The 19,919-nt window shown below is 44.6% G+C and overlaps 1 protein-coding gene across 1 annotated transcript in view; it reads left to right on the top strand.

The window, feature by feature from the left end:
• The first annotated feature begins 14,005 nt into the window (after window positions 1-14,005).
• The window catches only part of LOC311247841 (cytochrome P450 2J2-like), a 33,312-nt gene continuing 27,398 nt past the window's right edge, over window positions 14,006-19,919 (top strand). The window contains exons 1-3 of the mRNA XM_084337935.1: window positions 14,006-14,198; window positions 14,460-14,622; window positions 15,369-15,522. Coding sequence (XP_084194061.1) covers window positions 14,016-14,198; window positions 14,460-14,622; window positions 15,369-15,522 — 500 coding nt within the window. The 5' untranslated portion in view covers window positions 14,006-14,015. The remainder of the gene's footprint in view (window positions 14,199-14,459; window positions 14,623-15,368; window positions 15,523-19,919) is intronic.

Raw genomic sequence — 19,919 nt, 5'->3', positions numbered from 1 at the left:
GGGAATGGCGCACTCTTTTCGAAATGGCTAGGTGTAAGCTAGTAGACAGTAACTTACCTAAGAGTCTATGGCATTATGCGGTGCAAGAAGCAGCTTACACCAGAAACAGGTGCTTTAATAAGCACACAGGCACCACCCCGTATACAGCACTGACGGGAAATAAGTGTAATCTAGCTAGAATGCACCAATTTGGATCAGTGTGTTATGCTTAGCAGCAGGACAGAGGAAAGCTCAAGTCCAGATGTGAAAAAGGACTCTTTGTAGGGCACGACAAAGGAAGCCCCGCTTTCCTAGTTTATCATCCTGGTAAAGGGAGAGTGCAGAAACACAGGCTAGTCAAATTTGTCACAAAGACAACATGTGAGAGCGAGACACAGACAGAGGAGCCAGAGCTGGACTCCAGAGTAAGGTGTGAAGAAACAGAGACACCTTAGCCCAGTGTACTTAGCACGGTCGTGCAGACAGACAGTCAGCCACCCCCAGAGGGCGATGACGAGGAGCATCCGAGGGTGACGTCACGTGCCCCAAGCAGTGGGAGGTATCCCTCAAGGGAACACAAACCCCCAAAGTATCTGACAGACTATGCCCGGAGAGAAAGTGACGAGGATGACAGTACACTTACCACCATTGATTACTGCTACAGAGTAGTCAGTGGGGTACCTCCGACCTTTAAAGAGGCCATAGTGTCCCCTGAATCAAGTAAATGGGAGAGAGCAATGGATGAGGAGATGAGGTCCCTAGAGGACAACCACACCTTTACTCTAGGGCAGACAGACAGTGGGAGGGGAATGGGTGTATTCAATCAAGGAGGGTATTGAAGGCCACGACAAGTACAAAGTAAGGTTTGTAGCTAAATGTTTAAATACTGAAGGAGGGTACTCCATGTTTAAATACGGAAGGAGGGTGGCTACACTGCTTATATGCAGGAGGAGGATACTCCAGGTTTAAATACAGAAGGAGTAGATTCCAGGTTTAAATACCTGAGTGGATTCCATGTTTAAATACAGAAATGGATCCTATGTTTAAATACAGAAGTGGATGATTTACCATATTCAAAATGATTTAATCATGTGGAAAAGATCCTGAAACGTTTTGACTGATTTATTTGACAACATGTACTCGCCCTGACCTATGTTTTGTAGTGAGTAAATTGTCACAGCATTTTGCTGACCCCACAGAGGAGCACTGGATTACAGCAAAACATGTTTTTCGTTATCTCAAAGGTACAGCAGATAAACAGCTGTGTTTCAGAAAGAGCAGCGAGGGCTTAGGGCTTAAAGCCCACAGTGATGCAGACTGGGCAGCTGACACCACAGATAGAAGAAGTACCACAGGATATTGTATGAGTCTGAACTCAAACAGCTCACTGGTTTCATGGAAAACAAAGAAGCAGCCCACAGTGGCACTATCAACTTGTGAAGCCGAATATATGGCTCTAGCTATGACAATACAGGAATGTATTTATCTAGAACAACTGCTCGAAGGAATGGATACCTATGTATATAAGAAGACTGTTGTTTATGAGGACAACCAGGGAACCATTGTGAATGTTAGAAACCCTGTGTACCGGCAGAGATGTAAACATGTCGATATAAAATATCATTTCATCAGATCTGTCATCAGAGAAGAAAGAATGACACTGATTTATTGTTCAACGGACGACATGGTAGCAGACGCTATGACGAAACCTGCTTCCAAACTGAAATTGAAGAGATTTGCAGAGGTCGTGTTTGGTGTGTAAATATTGACTGCCATATTCTTTTTGATGTTCTGAACTGTAGTATTTTCTTTGTAAATTGTTTTTGAAGAAGTTATACAGTGTGCTATACAACCCTAAGTGGGAGTGTTAAAGTTAGAGGTTCTATGTAGGCTTGCAAGTAACTGTCTAACTGTATTTAACTGTTTCCACTGACTGTACATAACTGATTCCACTAGAGGGCGCTATAGGCGGAGCCGCTAATGCTACCACCAGGTGGAGAGTATTTAAGGAGATGTCTCCTCCCCCTCTACCTCTTTCCCACCTGCCTCTCACGGAGAGGAGAACTCATATACTGCTGCTTTACCATGCAAATAATAAACCACGCTGATTATTGGCTGAAGGTAGAAACCATGCCTCTTGACCACATTATTGTCGCCCCATAGCCAGACTCTGTCAACATATATATATACAATATATACAAAATATATAAAAAAAAAATTTCCTGCAGTCAGGCCACTGAACTTAGAAGCAGGCCAGGCCAGTGTTTCTAGTTGCGGCGGTGCGATAGTTAGATAACCTAGGTGGCGAACAACCAGGAGATCACTGCGACAGAGACGCAAATCAAGTGCCAAACATGGTAATTAGTGTCACCAGGAGATGGATGAGCAGAATGGTCAGGTAGGGAAATGGGGAAATCACTTGCCACTGAATGGGGGGGCAAGAGCAAGACTGCTTTTTGTCAATAATTTCCACTTTCTGTAAATAATTAGCTATTTTATTTCATCTTACCTAATTTTTATAAATCTTTTTATCTTACTACTACTACTTATTGTTATTGAACATACACAAACACACACACCCTGCACTGCACCTTAACATGCACACACTATACGCAAGACACTTTCTGTAAATAATTGATTTAATCTTATCTCATTTCATTCCGCTGGCAAGCGGAAGTGGTGACAGGAGATTTCCTACCCCACATTAGATTATTCTTTCATTTGTATTGAAGTTTAATTTCCAAATAAATATATTATTTGTGGGAAACTATGAACCAGGTCCATGTTCGATTTACTCAACCTGTGACATTAAAACAGAATGAAGAGGCTCTGGAATGTTTAAAGGTAGAATCTGTAATGTCTCAAGGCAAAAGATCCCCTTGTAGGAGTGCGGAACAAACGGACTGCCAGATGGTTGTTAGATGCAATACACGTGAAGTTCAGATTCAGATTCAGATGACTTTATTCACCATATTGTAGTACAAATGGAACGTGATTCGACATTTACAGTGTATGCTTTTTTTCACAATTAAGAACAACGCAACAGTAAATAAATAATTATAAAGTGCAAAACAGGACAGAACAGTGATACAACAATAAGACTGTAAAGTGCTGTGGTTGGGGACATGGATACAGTGCAGCACGAAGTTCAAGTCCAGAAGTCCAGCCCTAGCAGCTCGCCATAGAGGGGGGGGGGGGGGGGGGGGTGGAGCAGGGGGACACCTGATTCGTTTACCAGGCGAGCTGCTGAGAAACTGAGAAAGAAACTCAGTCTATGGTGGTCCTAAGTGTCTTGGGCAGCCCTAGCCGCCTGCCGTGGGGGAGCATGTTGAAGAGGTTATGACCCGGGTGGGAGGGGTCTGCCATGATCTTCCTCGCCCTCCTCAAGGCCCTGGTGGAGTGTAGGGACTCGAGTGAGGCAAGGGAGCAGCCGATCACCCTCTCCACCGAGCGTATCACCCGCTGCAGCTTGGCCTTGTCCCTGACCGTGGCTGCAGGGAACCAGGTGATGATGGAGAGGGTGAGGATGGACTGGATGATGGCGGTGTAAAACTGGACCAGCATCATGGTCCTCGGGTAGCCTGAACTTCCTCAGCTGATGTAGAAAGAACATCCTCTTCTGGGCCTTTTTGTTGAGAGCGATGGAATTCCACTTCCTATATACAATGTAATAATAACTTTATTTGTATAGCACTTTTTATACAGAAATTGCAGTTCAAAGTGCTTCACAACAGTAAAAAATACAGGCATAAGCAAGCATAAAAAATTTAATACAAAAAGATAGAGAGGTAGCAAGGTAAAGTAAATCAGTTTTTCAGTAATACAAATAATAAAATAAAATAGAATAGATTAGATAGAGTAAAAAGTGCGGTTTGATTCACAATCAAAGGAGGTAGGTGCAATCATGTGATGGCGGTAGTGGCCCAACCAAGTCTATGTGCACATGATCAAACCGCCTTTCAGGCACATTTAAAGGGGTTAATGGGGCCTTGGTGTGGTGGTGTACCTTGGCCCGTTGACACTCTAGACAAGCATTCGCCCAATCTCGAACATCCTTTTTGAGACCGTGCCAGACGAACTTGGCTGCCACCAACTACTGAGATGGTTTCCTGCCCGGGTGAGAAAGGCAGTGAAGGGCGTAGAAAACATACGGTTATCCTATAACCATAGTTATATGAGTATAGCGAGCGCTCTGCTCGTAGTGGAACCTTATCCCTTTCAATATAATTCTGAATAAAATTTCTCCACATGTACACACCCATCCGCCTGGCCACACCCACATCCGCTCCTCTACATAAGTGGGGACGTGGCCATACTAACAGCTCCTTCCCAAGTCTTTCACCACCGAAGGCGAAGACCACGGGGTCCTCAGTGAGTCCGAGTAGAGCGCTCGCTATACTCATATAACTATGGTTATAGGATAACCGTATGTTATATTATCGTATAGCTTACACTCTGCTCGTAGTGGAACACAGGAGCTGAGCAGAGTGGAAGCTCGACAAATGTACCCGCTGAGGCCCCCCACAACCATCAGAACCGGGGAGGACCCGAGCTCCCGGACCCCCCTAGAGGGGGACGGGAGGGAATCGGATCCGACTGTGCGAAGAGGGTTTAGCAACTCAAACGCACAGGGTGAGCAGATCGTGGGACTTACCTTCACACAGAAGAACCCGCGACTACACAGGCACGCATCCCACATGCCACTAGGGAACGAACGAAAAAAAAAAGAAAAAAAAAACGTTACAGTCCCTAACATCACAGGGTCAAGGTCAAGAACCCAACCCTGTGGCAAGGCCGTAGCAGCGGAGCGTGAAGGAGGACCCAGCCCCAGGAACAGCCTGAGGGTCAGGACCCCCCGGAAAGGGGGCCTGGTGAGGCCAACGATGCCGCAGCATCGAGACCCCACCAGACGGTCACTAGTGACACCACCCCCCACATCGCCAGCGTATCGGACAGGGCCCAATCCAAGAGCAGGCCCTTCCCCCCTACAGCACGCCGCCCTGAAGCACTCCACAGAGGCTACACCCCGACAACATTGTGGGGCCAGGCGGCGCACCGGGGAGACAACCCCCAAAGAGGTTGATCCCTCAATCCTGGCAACAGGTCAAAAAGCGTAACTCGACCTGTGCCCGGAGCACTGCGGACTAGACAGGCGCCTAAGGGGTCTACTGAGAACAGCACCCCGGCGGAAGGGGCGTTCGGTATGCTGTGCACCATGTCGCAGCCTCCACAAGAAAACCCGACCCCCTAGAGAGGCAGAGGCAGAGAAGGCTGACATGATTGGCAGACGTCATGAAAAGTGCGGGGGCACACTCGCAGGCAGACGGGGTCAAGCCCGGCCTAACCCGAGAGTTGACTCCGCTATCAACACACCGGGGAACCAACCACCTCCCTATGTTTAGTTTAACAGGCGGTGGTTGTTCCCCTAACCCCCCCAAGAAAAAACTCTGAAACACAACTGCGCGTATACACCGGCTATACAGAAGTACAAGCGTTTCAGTTTTCAAGAAGGGGTTAACCCAGGCCAACAGGTCGACGAGAACGAGTCCGGACCTGGGCCCGGCGGACCGGGACATACACACGGATGCCAGAGGGGTACAATAGAACCACCTCGACAGCCCCCTCCCAGCCCCGCCAAGCAGGGGAAGAGAGGGGCGAAAAAGAATGGAGAAGGACCAGGCTCCTTAGTACAACACAATATGGACCAAGCAACAGTGAAGGATAACACGCAGTGACAGAACCACGAACACACCTCCATAACATCAAACCCTGCGACGCCCGGGCCAACCCGGCATTTCCCCCGCAAAAAAGCACAAAGTCCTTCAGGGTACCAGAACAGCAGATCTGCGCCCCGGCGGACAACGGGTTAACTGACTTGGTCCGGCGCGACCAGAACCAGTCCCGTGTCCTAATCACGCCACCATCCCCAGTCCTAAGAGGGGGGTAGGTACGCGTGTCAATCTAAAACATCACAGAGGGCGCCACCAAGACGGTCAGAACATGAATGCACCGCGCCTGGTGGCCCACCCCATGGGCGTGAGACCCCTCCTCCAATGCTTTGATCTATTCCGTCATCTCCCCCCAGAGATGAACGAGAATTCGTCGAGACTAACCTAGTACACTGGCGCTCGGAAGAGATAAAATCTCCATCCTAGTTGTTCCATAAAAAACGCTGTTTCCATGATGAGCAACCAAGGCGCGCCAGCCCATGCTTTTTCCACACAGAAGCACCCAGGGCCAGCACTATGTACACGTCGAGACCCAAAACACATCAATGGTAATTCTAACAAGAACCCAGATAACGTTCCCTCCATGCCGCCTGGGACAAGCAGCAGGAAGCTGGCCAAGAGACACAGATATGGGTCCCTTATGACGCGTCTGAGGGAAAACACCCCTGTCAATCCTGCTTTGTATAAAATAGAGGAGACAGGGAACTCCCAGAGAGACCTCCCACGTGAGTAATAATTGAAAAGATATATGTAACATTGAGCTATGTGACCAAAAGCTCAATACATATGCAATAGAGCGCAGAGCAGAAAACAAAGTTTCCACGCACTGCATAACTCAATCTTGACAATAACAGCGGCCCACAACATGGAGCCTGAAAAGAACTCACGGAAGCCTCACGACCAATAGAAACGCGCCCAGTGACGTATTCTATGGTGGGGGGAATTACGTGACCCACCTGCCCAAATATGGCGTGGGACGAGGGAACCCCCCCCCCCCCTCCCTACCCTGTGACGGTGACGCGCTGACCCAACAGCTGGACAGGAAGACCGAAGAACAGGAGGTCCAACACCCTGGCCAATCAGAAAAAAGGGGGGCAGGGTTTATCAGGTCACCCCCTTGTGACCCCATACCCCGGATACGATGAAAACAGTTTACCTAGCATGCTACATGAAAAAGCGGATATCCACTAGGATAAGCTCAACCATCTGCACGCCAGCCACAGACGGGTTTTTATATACAAGGCTTTAGGCTCATGTGCGAACACGTCACCCGTGTTTAAGTACTTCACCAAGTAAAGTGAAAACACAGACGTTTAAAGAGATGGTCAAAGACCTTGGTACAAGCTAAATATATGATTACTTCTGTAGGCTAACACTCTAACCTGGTTGTGGACTCGATGCCATGTTTCCCAAACGTAACAGAATACACACAACCCCCTCAGATAAAAAAGGTAAAGTTCACTCTTACTACTGCAAGAAGAACACAGTCTTCTTGTGAGGGCTGTGTGTGTGTGTGTGTGTGGGTCATGAGCAGATAACAGGGACTCTTAAAGTTATCCGTGACACGGACAACCACTAGACTGCTTACGCAGATATTTTAGGAGAGGGGAAAGATTTAACAACAGAAAACAACCTTTACAGGTGGAAATCTCAAAGTGAGTAATTAAGAAAATAAATCAAGTCCCAAAAAACAGGACTACTCTCAATAACGAGGTATAGTATAAAAGTAAATAAGCCACAAGGATACCTCTTAATAAAGGAGTTTATATTTGAAAAAGTTAAACAATAAACCTCCACTAAGGGAGTTTATGTGTAGAATCACGTGAGTAGCCTAAAATAAGAATGACTACTGTTCTGAAGGATCAGATTAAACCGAATATATATATTTATTTATATATATATATTTAATTGTATTTGTATATCCCCTGATATCCCTTGTATATTCCTTGTACAATATGCATTGAGTATCCCTTCTAGTCTACTGAACATCCCATAATAGTCTCCATTCTACCATTGGACGAGACCTTGGTGCCAGGTCGCCATACCCCTCAGACCAGGTTCAATCGTACCGCTCAACATGTATGGACAAGTCCTAGTTCCGCGTAGGAATATGTCTACCGCACCACTAATGGTACTATTTGTTCATAGTGCGTATATATACTGCGCTATTAAAGTAGAGCTTTCCTTTTAGTCCAGTTCCTTACCCTCCAACAGAGTGACAGACGCAAAAGCCTCCCCGCGAACCACGTGTGGGCAGTAAGGCCAATTCGGCCCAGTATCGGCATTGAGACATCGTGTATATTAATATTTGAATAGTCATATTTGGCACTATATCGTCGAGTTGGACGTATTCTATTAAGCTAATAATAGTCTATTCATGTGTAGTGCCTCGTGCGGTAAGAGTTCTATAGTAATCAGCACCCCCATCGTTTCGGGCATCAGCTGGACGCTTATCCAGGGTGGTTGACCCCACGTGAAGCTGCACCCGAGGAGCTCCAGGCCAAAGAGCGAGTGGACCTGTATATTGGATTATTCTACCGACGACGGCTAGCCTTCCCCGGCTTGGATTATGCTTTGAGTACTTTGATTATTCTATGGATAAAGGCCAACACTGCGGTGTGTTGGAAATACCCCCCCCGGAGAGGACGACAGGTGAGAAGACGCTCTACACGACGAGGTCGCCTCACGTCTCTCCATCGTGGACCGGAGGACGCCGGCCACAGAGAGTCCAACTGCTTTCATCTGTGGATCGAGGATCGCTGGGCACCGGGTCGCACGACTGTGGGCTCTCCCAGGATACCCTCGGCCAGACGGGATACAGCCAGACTCTACCCCCCCCCCCTCCAGCTGTCCTACAAGCAGTCGGAACCTTCCCCTAGTGTATCCAGCTATATAATCATTCAAGTATCATTGCTATTGTTCCTTAAATATTCCAGGTTGTATATTTGCTTCCTGCGCAATCAGAGATTGGACATTCGATATTGATCTACCTACGAATACTCATTTGCCATAAAAGTGCATACTATTTCAAATCATAAATGTAATTAAGTGATCGTTGTACATACTTTTTGCTATGTATTATTATTAAACGCAGACTTTCGACTTGGTACATTTGTGTTGGATCCGTTTCATCAGGTGGGAGTGTTTATCATAATTATTTATACCTAGTACTGGGTGGCCAGAGTCTAAAGTACAAGAGGTAGTGGTAGTAAGTATCATATCTAACAATACAGTCAGGGAATTGTACCCCTCAGTTACAACTACCATAAAGCTCAATACTGAATCAGAGATCAGACTACACTTCAATATAATGAGTGTGACCAAAAGGACAACCAACACTAGGAAATGAAAAAGCAGTTGACACTGCGATCTCCAAACTTAAATAGACTCCACATGGCCATAGGCACAGCTGGACTGCATCAGGTGCAATCAAGCCCACACACCTGCCGACCCATGAGGCAATTAACCACAGGGAACAGGGATTGACAGCTATCCCTCACAGAGAGGTGAAATAAAGCAAAAATAGACAGCTGTCCCTCACAGAAAGGTGAAATAAGGCAAAAACCATGACACTTCTTCATGATGAGGGAAGACAAGTCTTTCGACCGAGTGCTAGCCGCAGGCCTTGCTAAGCACACATATATATAGCGACCAGAACAATTTACAAGAAAACTGTCCTACTCTCTAAGCAAACACACAACCCCACAGGTAGGTGAGGGTTTATACATCGTATCTAGGGATGCTCGATATTGGCTTTTTTACCGATACCTATATTCCGATATTGTCCAACTCTTAATTTCCGATACCGATATCAACCGATATCAACCGATACCGATATATGCAGGGTTTCCCCCCCAAAAAACGGAATAATTTCAGGTAACTAATAATTTCACTCGATGCAATATTGTTATTGTTTTTTTTTAATCTTTTTACCGATACCGATATTTTCCGATATCACATTTTACTGCCGATATCGGCCGATAATATCGGTCGGCCGATAATATCGGCCATCCCTAATCGTATCCCCAATATATAGTGAATAAACACACAGTTTGTAACAAAAAACAGTCCCTCACCAGGAGGGACCTTTTATTTAGTAACAAAAATTATATGTTGGGGAGGGGAAGGGGACAGGGGTAAACAGGGGAGTCACTAGCGGCGCCTGCCGCGTGCAGCACGGTGTTTGCCCCCACGGGGAGCCGGCCCAGAGGAACGGTTCTGGGAAGCCTGGTCACGTCGATCCCTACCGTTACCTCCGGGCGTGGGCCGGCTGGCTGCGGTGGACGAGGCACTCCCTCCACTCCTGGCCTTCTTCGCCGAAGGTCCAGTAGCGGCGACGGTCATGGCGGAGGCAACGGTCGCGGTCCTCTGCCGGCGTTGCTTTTTCCGGCCATCACCGGTGGTGTCGGGGGAAATGGGGTTGGAGCACAGAGCGCTCCTCCTCCATCTCTCTGCAGGCTGCTGTCATCTGCTGCATGGCCGACCCGAATAGCCCAGCATTGGAGAGGGGGGCCGTGAGCAGGGGAATCCTCTTCTGTTCCGGCACCCGCGCCTGCTCCAGCCAAAGGTGGCGCTGGGATAGAGTGGCCAGGGCGTGCTCCTTCCCGGCGGCTATCGCCTGCAGCTGGGTAAGGTGCAGGATGGCTCCAGCCGCCTGGGCATGAAGATATTGTTGATGGTTATCCAATACCGACCCGCCCGCCATCATCCCCGACATGTAGCGCGCTAGCTGCGCGATGTTGCAAGTCGCAGCTAGGCTCTGAGTCGCGGCGATGTACACCTGGTCACTCCAATTAGCCATCTGCCTAGCCGATTTCCCTTGGGGAACCGGCTTACGCAACGGCTCCCACACCATTTCGGGACAAAGTATGGATGCCATCGGGCTATCAAGCCGAGGCACCCCGTCCTTTAGCCCCTGGACCAAACCCGCCACCCGCGTGTCTGGCACGTAGGCGGGGGTAAGGCCAGTGATGCGGGAGATTACCTGTCCCTGTTTCACGTAGGCCTCCATTGATGGGAAGAATGGGCAGACAACGCCCGTCTCTCTCACAGGACGACGTTGCCAGAGATGACCTATCATGTCATCAGGAACAGGTGCAGGCAGAGGCTGTGGCAACGCCACGCTATTAGCGGCGGCGGCGGCCGCCATGAGCTCGTCCGGCTCCAGCACAACCTCAAAGCCTGGCCGTTTGCCCCTGCAGCTCGCCGCCCTACAACGAGAGCGAGCAGAGGCGAAGAGTCTGCGTCGCAAATCCCCAGCCACCAGAGGAGCTGTCGGCCTGTCGGCCGACTGTCCACTGGCGGGGGGACCAGGGCCGGAACCAGGCCATCTCACGGGAGATGGAGGCTCAACGGCCCCTCGGAGAGGCAAACTCACCACCGGGCGCCACCCGGGCGTATCCGACTGCCACGACCGCGGAGTCAGAGACGCCCCACGACGCGCAGAGGACGCGGCAATGGAGAAGCGCTGGTGAAGGGTGACGTTGTGAGCGTCCAAACCCTCCGAAGGTGCAAACATTATGTCTTAGCTTTTCTCGTAAATTGGCGAGAGAGAGAAAAATAAGATACAATGTCCACGTAGCTCCTTTCCAACAACTATTTCGGCACTAAACTCAAGTGGTGTATACAGACACTTGTCGGTGGTGAAAATAGGGAAGGAGCTGTTAGTATGGCCACGTCCCCACTTATGCAGAGGAGCGGATGTGGGTGTGGCCAGGCGAATGGGTGTGTACATGTGGAGAAACTTTATTCAGAATTAGATTGAAAGGGATAAGGTTCGGGCGGTCAGGTGGCGTAGCGGAGATTGCGTTCGTCACCAACCCTGGAGACGCTGGATTCGCCTGTTCGAATCCAGCTCACAGCTCCGGGGTTGTCACCAGCTTGGCTGGCCGTTCACACTAATACAATTGGCAGTATTAGAGGGTGGGAGAAGCTGGCGGGGTGGGTCCGGGTCGTTGTAAACAGCGACTCCTACAGTTCGGTCGGGGCGCCTGCTAAGCGCGGATAGGATCTAAGTGGGATAGTGTGATCCTTCCACACGCTACGCTACGCCCTCTCAGTGAAAGTCCGCGCTGCCAGGTGAAAAGAAGCGGTTGATTGGCTAGACGTGTGTCGGAGGAAGCACGTGATAGCCTCCACTCTCCCAGACCGACTGTGGGGGGTAAGTACGCAGCAACCAGGAAGGGGATTGGGAATTGGCATAACGACTAACATTTGGGATGGGAGAAAATCGGAGGAAAAAGGAGGGGGAAAAAGATACTTCTGTTTGTTTTACAGGCAGGCTGTCTAAAGTGCTTTCCTGATGGCAACAAGTCAAAACACACATGGTGGCCATTTTGCTCGTATGCCATACTCAGGTTGGGTTCCTTTCCACTCTGTTCCCACCTGGATATGGTCAATGTAAGCAGAGTGTTTTAGTTCCATCAGAGTTTTGCAGGGGATGCGGCACTGGTTCTCGACTTAAAAGAGGAGGATGGGTTCACATCTCCAACATTCTCACGTAAGTTATTCAGCACTGGGAGGCTATACTTCTTACTAAGTGATCTCGCCTCTTAGGGGTAGCGGGGTAGCAGGGAAACCATTGTCAAATGTTTCTATGATGAAACTGACCCATCCTCTTATAATTATAAGACAAGATATTCCTTTATTGATCTCCTTGGGGAAATTCAGGCATCATAGCAGCATTTGGGGAGGGGGAGGGGAGGTACAGGTAGTAGAAGACATACAGGTACAGGTCACAGAATTATAGTACAGTGGGGAAGTAAAAATAGAAATAGAATAAAAAGGCAGTGTAAACAATATACAATATAATTAACTCTGGACATGCGCACATGGGCAACAAGGTGCGAGATGAGGGTATGTACAGTATATGCCCTCTCAGTTATTTGCCCTACAATAAATATAGTTACAATATATAATCTAATAATCTAAATCTAATCTAATACATAATCTAAAAAAACGAAATGCTAAAATGCTAATTCCTAAATATATGCAATATATAATCTAATAATCCAATAATATAAATCTAATCTAAATATAATCTAAAAATGCTCAATTTTATTTATGAACCCTGCTGCTTTAATTGTATATCACTGTGATAAAATGGTGTGGACTTTGCAACCACAATGACAGATGCACTTTGGCCGTTTGCAAAAAAAGAAAAGAAAGAAGTCTACTAGTACTTTGCATTCCTTAAGAACGTGAGAATGATTGATGTTCCCTGCCTGAGACTCTGTGAGAGTTCAAACTAGGTTGTTTTCCTCTTTTCCTTCTGGTCAGATTGCATGTGTTGAGGACAGCCGTAACGTGTATATTAAAATGTTTGCAGTACACAAGTCAAAACAGAAATGTAAAGATGTATTCCATGTATCATGGAAAAATATATGACTTTAAAGAACATGAACATTGAATGCATAGTGGAGATGTTTATTAAAATGCACAGAATTTCTTGTGAAAGTGAATAAGCACTTGTTTCATGTGGAGTCATTAAAAACCCTTTTGCCGTTTGCAAAAAAGAAATATTTACTAGTACTAGTTAAATGATTGCATTCCTTAGGAAAGTGAGAATGATTGATGTTCCCTGACTAGCTGAGAGTTCAAACTAGGTTGTTTTCCTCTTGTCTGGAAACCCAGAAATGATTTTCAGTTACGTAATGTGTTGACACTGACAGAGCAATACAATTACAGAACCAGTCCATTCCCCTCCCCTCCCTTGTGCATTCCATGTATCCATGTATTTACACTGATTAACAGACATGGTTCTTTCATGCAGGGGAAGTATATTTTAAAGACTCAACCATACTGTATTTCAGAAAGACTGGGTAAAGCATATTGTTGTATTTCAAAAAATATCATAGAACTTTGTAAAGCAGGGGTGTCAAACTCAATTACCAAGGGCACCAACATTTAAAATACAGATGATTCTGTGGGCCAGACACAATAATACATAGAAAAAAGGTGCATTTTCCTGAGGTCACTAACTTAATTGGACATTTTATTTATCTATTCAATCTGTGCATATTAGTTCAATATGTTATTGCACTTCTGTTCATTCTCTGGTGCCTCAATGAATACAAGGAAGGCTATTTGTTTAAAAGATGGACAAGGAGGGAAAACAGAGAGGCGCCCCTGTTGCGTAACATGAGCACTTTAAAGTACATTTTCTCAGCAAGTAGCTCCACTGCTCTCAGAGCCTCCTCTCTCAGACACACCAGGCAGGGAGGGAGCACTTGTCTAGATGACCATCACAATATTCAAACTGTGATTATTATTATTATTATTATTATTATTATCCTTTTTTTTATCATCATGATTTTACACACTCTATTTGAGTGTCTGGACCTCACAAGCTGGCTGGTGTTGGTCTTTGTGTTTCTGCTGGTGAACGATGTGGTGAGAAACAGGTGCCCACCTAACTTCCCACCTGGACCCCTGGCTGTGCCTTTCCTGGGAAATGTGTTCACTGGGGTGGACTTCAAAACCATGGAGAAGGTCAGATCAACATTACTGCAGAGTGTATTATGTCTTTAGAGACACTTTAACTAAGATTCATTCATTTATTCCCAGTACATTACAGTTCAAAGACTAAAGTATTCCCTCAATGCTGTACAGCAATAATAATGTTTCTATTGTTTGACTGTTTGTTAGAATTAAGAAGACTGCTTGGACATCATCATTGATCTGCTTTAGCACCACAAATGATTTGATTGCCAAGCATTTCCTGTTTTGAATTGTCATGATGTTGATGTTCAGCTGGCGGAGGAGTATGGCCCGGTGTTCAGTGTGAGGCGAGGCAGCGACAGGATGGTGTTTATATCAGGATTCAAGATGGTGAAAGAGGCTCTGGTGAACCAGCTAGACAGCTTTGCTGACCGGCCTGTTGTGCCTCTCTTTGACGTTACGTTCAAAGGCCTTGGTGAGTGAGTGAGTGAGTGAGTGAGTGAGTGAGTGAGTGAGTGAGTGAGTGAGTGAGTGAGTGAGTGAGTGAGTGAGTGAGTGAGTGAGTGAGGAATGCAGGGACTCAACCCAAAGTTTTAATTTAATATATATATATTTAAAAGAGATAATGAGGTTCTGATCCGCATGTTGAGACATAATCTTTTGTTTTTATGTTTCCCTCATCAAGACGATCAAGATGGGTGCATGCAATAGAATTGAAACAGGCTACAATGAAAATACCAGCAAAATAAACAAAGATACAATGCATACATACATATACATACGTATACATATACATACGTATACATACATACATACATACATACATACATACATACATACATACATACATACATACATACATACATACATACATACATACATACATACATACATACATACATACATACATACATACATACATACATACATACATACATACATACATACATACATACATACATACATACAATACATACATACATACATACATACATACATACATACATACATACATACATACATACATACATACATACATACATACATACATACATACATACATACATACATACATACATACATACATACATACATACATACATACATACAGGTATTATAAGGCACATCAACCTTATCTTTGAACATACTCATATACTGGAGGTGTTTTATCAATGTAAACTGGCTCATATTATCTCTCATTATTTGTTCATATACTCACAGGCATAGCTCTAAGTAATGGATACCTATGGAAGATGCAGAGGAAGTTCGCCAACACCCACCTGCGCTACTTTGGGGAAGGCAAGAAGTCTTCAGAGAAACACATAGAACTGGAGAGCAATTTCCTGTGTGAGGCCTTCAAAGAGGAACAGGGCAAGTACCAGCAGATTATATGAACTAGTGTTCTGGTTCCGTGGATAAACTCAGGACAGGATGATCATGACTGCTCAGCTTCTGATTTATATGAAATCCTGTGTGAAATTTGTATAAATAAATACAAAAGCTGACCAGACAAAATCTCACTGTACTAACTTGAAATAGATTTGACTAACATTATCCGTCCATAAAGGCTATATGCAATTTCTTCATCCACATAATTTCATTGAGCTATAATAAACACAAGTGATTCACCGTATGACATCACAAGGAGAAACTGAATCTTATTGACTCTAAACTAAATACATTTGTGCAAGATTGTATAGTACGTTTTATACCTGTATCACTCTACATAATACTATAACACTGTACATACATCTGATTATTACTCAGTAGTACTCATTTATATATACTCCAGTTTAACCACTTGCACATTGTATATTACTATTGCACTCTACTGTTACATTTGCACTCTGGTTAGTTGCCAACTTCTTTTCATTGTTCTATACTTGTGCTGTATAATGTCAATACATTTGAATATAATCTAATCTACTGCAATAGTTTTCCATCCTGCACCAGCAAAACAGCAACTTGTGTTTGTCATTAAAGCTGCAGTAGGCAACTTTGGAGGAATTAGCAAGAGTGAGTTTAGCTGCCCAGCAGAAATAGAGCAAGCTCTGCATCACTTTCCAAGCCCATGCACACACAACAAAGGGTTTTTCACAGACTCCAAGATGCACCAGCAGCTTTAAACCGCTGAATTAAACAGGGATAAAAAGAAAAAAAATATTGGTAACACTTCATAATAACACTTTATATGGTATTTGTAGATAATTAACTAATCATGAACAAACCATTTATATACATTCGTAAATTATTATTAAATAATTCATAACTATATTTGTATAACATTTACAAATTAGTTCTACATTATTTATAACTCATTATCAACATTGTTTGTACTTGATTTGTTCATCATTAAATAATGTTTAATGTAACACACATTAAATGTGCTTTAAAAAATGGATATGAAAAAACAACTATACTGTACCTCCATTTATTTGTTCATATTCAACAAATGATTTGTTAAGACATTCATGAAACATCTATACATAATTTGCAGATGCTATTGTGTGTCCTAATCTAAAGTGAAGCCTATTCATCATTAACAAATGTCTAATAGTTTGTTTATTTGTGGACTTTTATGAATACACACGAAGCAATTACCAGACTTCTCTTTTCATGTTTAACAAATTATTTGTTAAGACATTCATAAAACATCTATAAATCATTTGCAGATGCTATTGTGTGCCCTAATCTAAAGTGAAGCCTATTCATCATTAACAAATGTCTAATACAGTTCATTATTTGTTGACTTTTTCATCACCTGTTACAAATGTTGTAGACAGCTTTCGGATACACCCTTCTTTGTGACATCAAACAGTGACAGAATTAGGACTATAGATAAATGCAATTTTATTAACATATAAAATACATGTGCACACATAACATATAGTGTAACTTGGGGGGCACTAGGACCCAGGAATACCCTGGCCAGGTATTGCCAGAGTATGTAGAGGAAGTATCACACGAGTGAGACTTGACTTCACGTTTGTTGCTGTCTGTTTGAACAAGTTATTCGTGCTGCCCCACGCTTTTAAGGTATGAGCAGGCTAAACACCTTTTTTGTTGGCAAATCTATTCCATCATTTCCGACCTACAACTCTTATATTTTGTCTAGACGTACTTGATGTGGTGGGCGCTAATGTTACATTTGAATTATGTGTTTGTTCCTAATGTGTGCTCAGTATATTGCGGTATGTGATGATGACAAGAGGGTAATAATTATTTGTATTTTCAGGCTGTATCTGCGCCTATACAGCCTGAAAATACAAATAATTATTACCCTCATGTCATCATCACATACCGCAATATACTGAGCACACATTAGGAACAAACACATAATTCGAATGTAACGTTAGCGCCCATCACATCAAGTACGTCTACACAAAATATAAGAGTTGTAAGTCGGATATGATTAGATTTAAATAGATTTACCAACAAAAAAGGTGTTTAGCCGGCTCATACCTTAAAAGCGTGGGGCAGCACGAATAACTTGGCTCTGCTAATGTATATCGTGCTTCCATCAAACAGACGGCAACAAACGTGACTCAAGTCTCACTGTACCTGGCCAGGGTACTCATGGGTCCTCCTAGTGCCCCCCCAAGTTACACTATATGTTATGTGTGCACATGTATTTAATATGTTAATAAAATTGCATTTATCTATAGTCCTAATTCTGTCACTGTTTGATGTCACAAAGAAGGGTGTATCCGAAAGCTGTCTACAACATTTGTAACAGATGATGAAAAAGTTAACAAATAATTAACTGTATTAGACATTTGTTAATGATGAATAGGCTTCGCTTTAGATTAGGGCACACAATAGCATCTGTAAATGATTTATAGATGTTTTATGATTGTCTTAACAAATAATTTGTTGAACATGAACAAATAAATGGAGGTACAGTATAGTTGTAGGGATTGTATCGACCCCAATTGCACGACACAGACAGGTAATCAGAGTTAGCCAAAACAAGGGCATAATTTATTCACAACAAAAAAGCGGCACTGTCCCTTTAAGGGAGAACTCAAAATACACAGGTGAATCTTCTAGAGTCCATGAATGAAATGAAAGTTCTGAGTCTGGTCCTGTTCAGACTCACCAGAACACTTGCCGACGGGCAACACAGCAAACAGGGGTCCATGAAAAAGGAGTGAGAACATAGGCATCCTCCCGTGGAAGCATAGAGAGCGATGACGATGCCTCACACCACAGAACACTGCCGACGGACAACGCAGCAAACAGGACCCACGAAAAAGGAGTGAGAACATAGGAATCCTCCCGTGGAAGCATAGAGAGTGATGATGATGTCTCACACCAGGAACGAGGCCCACGGAGAGAGAGTAGGGCAGTAGATGGCACGACGTCTCCCCCCAGAGATGCGGCGGTAGATGGTAGCAACGGATGGCACGACGTCTCACACCGGAGACGTGGCAGTAGATGGTAGTGTACAGAGACGACCTGGCAATGAGTGGAAGGCAGTCGGCAGTATTTGTAGTCTCCCGACGAGCTGAATGCAAACCACTCTCAGGTGCGTGAGGTAGAATGTTCGGCACGCCCCCTCGTTGGGAAGCATGCAGTTCTTACCCAGCCCTCACAGTTTTTTCATATCCATTTTTCAAAGCATCTACAAATGTGTTACTTACTACACATTAACAACATTATTTAATGATGAACAAAAGTACAAACAATGTTGATAATGAGTTATAAATAATGTAGAACTAATTTGTAAATGTTATACAAATATTTAATAATCATTTACGAATGTATATAAATGGTTTGTTCATGATTAGTTCATTATCTACAAATACCTTATAAAGGTCTTATAACTATTAGTGTTATTATAAAGTGTTACCAAAATATTTCCCAGCCTCTGGTCGGCAGGTGGTTTTGAAAACAACAGCTTTTGGCCTGCCATGTGCTGTTCCTGGGGACGGAAAACAAACACCACCATTACGCCACTCGTCAAAAAGCACACACAATGTACAAAACCACCTGCTGATCAGAGGTGGGGAAATATATATATATTTTTAAATTCAGCTTAAAGCTGGAAAACCTTTGTTGTGCATGCTTGGGCTTGAATAAGGATGCAGAGCTTGCTCTATTTTTGCTGGGCCGGTGAACTCACACTTGCTAATTTCTCTGAAGTTGCCTATTGCAGCTTTAATACAATTGTTGATAGAGGCGGCTGGGTGGCGCAGTGGGCAACCAACGCAGGAGATACTGGTATCGAGCCCAGCTCTCGGCGTTGCTTCCGCCGTCGTACTAACACAATTGGCAGTGTTAAGATAAGATAAGATAAGATATTCCTTTATTGATCCCCTTGGGGAAATTCAGGCATCATAGCAGCATGGGGGAAGGGGGGGGGGGTACAGGTAGTAAAAACAACACAAGCAGTGTAAACAAATAGGTCAATATAATTTACTATCTAACTAACTGAAAAATATATTCACAGTATTCACAGTGTCACATAAGGTGCAGTATGCATAAGGTAGTGTTATAATTTACTATCTACTGAAATATACATTATTCACAGTATCACAGTATCCACATAAGGTGCAGTATGCCTAAGGTACTGTAGTGTTATTGTCCTCCTTGGGTTCCTATTAGTCCTAGGTCAATGTCTGGCAGCAGTCGCTGCCCCCTGTTGTGGAGCCTGGATGCCGCTAGTCGCTGCCCACTGTTGTGGAGCCTGATGGCCGCTGGTATGAAGGACTGTCCGAGGCGGTTAGTTGAGTGTCGGGGGGGTATGAGTCTGTGGCTGAACGAGCTTCT

Source organism: Notolepis coatsorum (assembly GCF_963971535.1).
Source record: "Notolepis coatsorum genome assembly, chromosome: 2".
NCBI classification, from domain to species: Eukaryota; Metazoa; Chordata; class Actinopteri; order Aulopiformes; family Paralepididae; genus Notolepis; species Notolepis coatsorum.
This window is presented reverse-complemented; position numbering and strand designations above follow the sequence as displayed.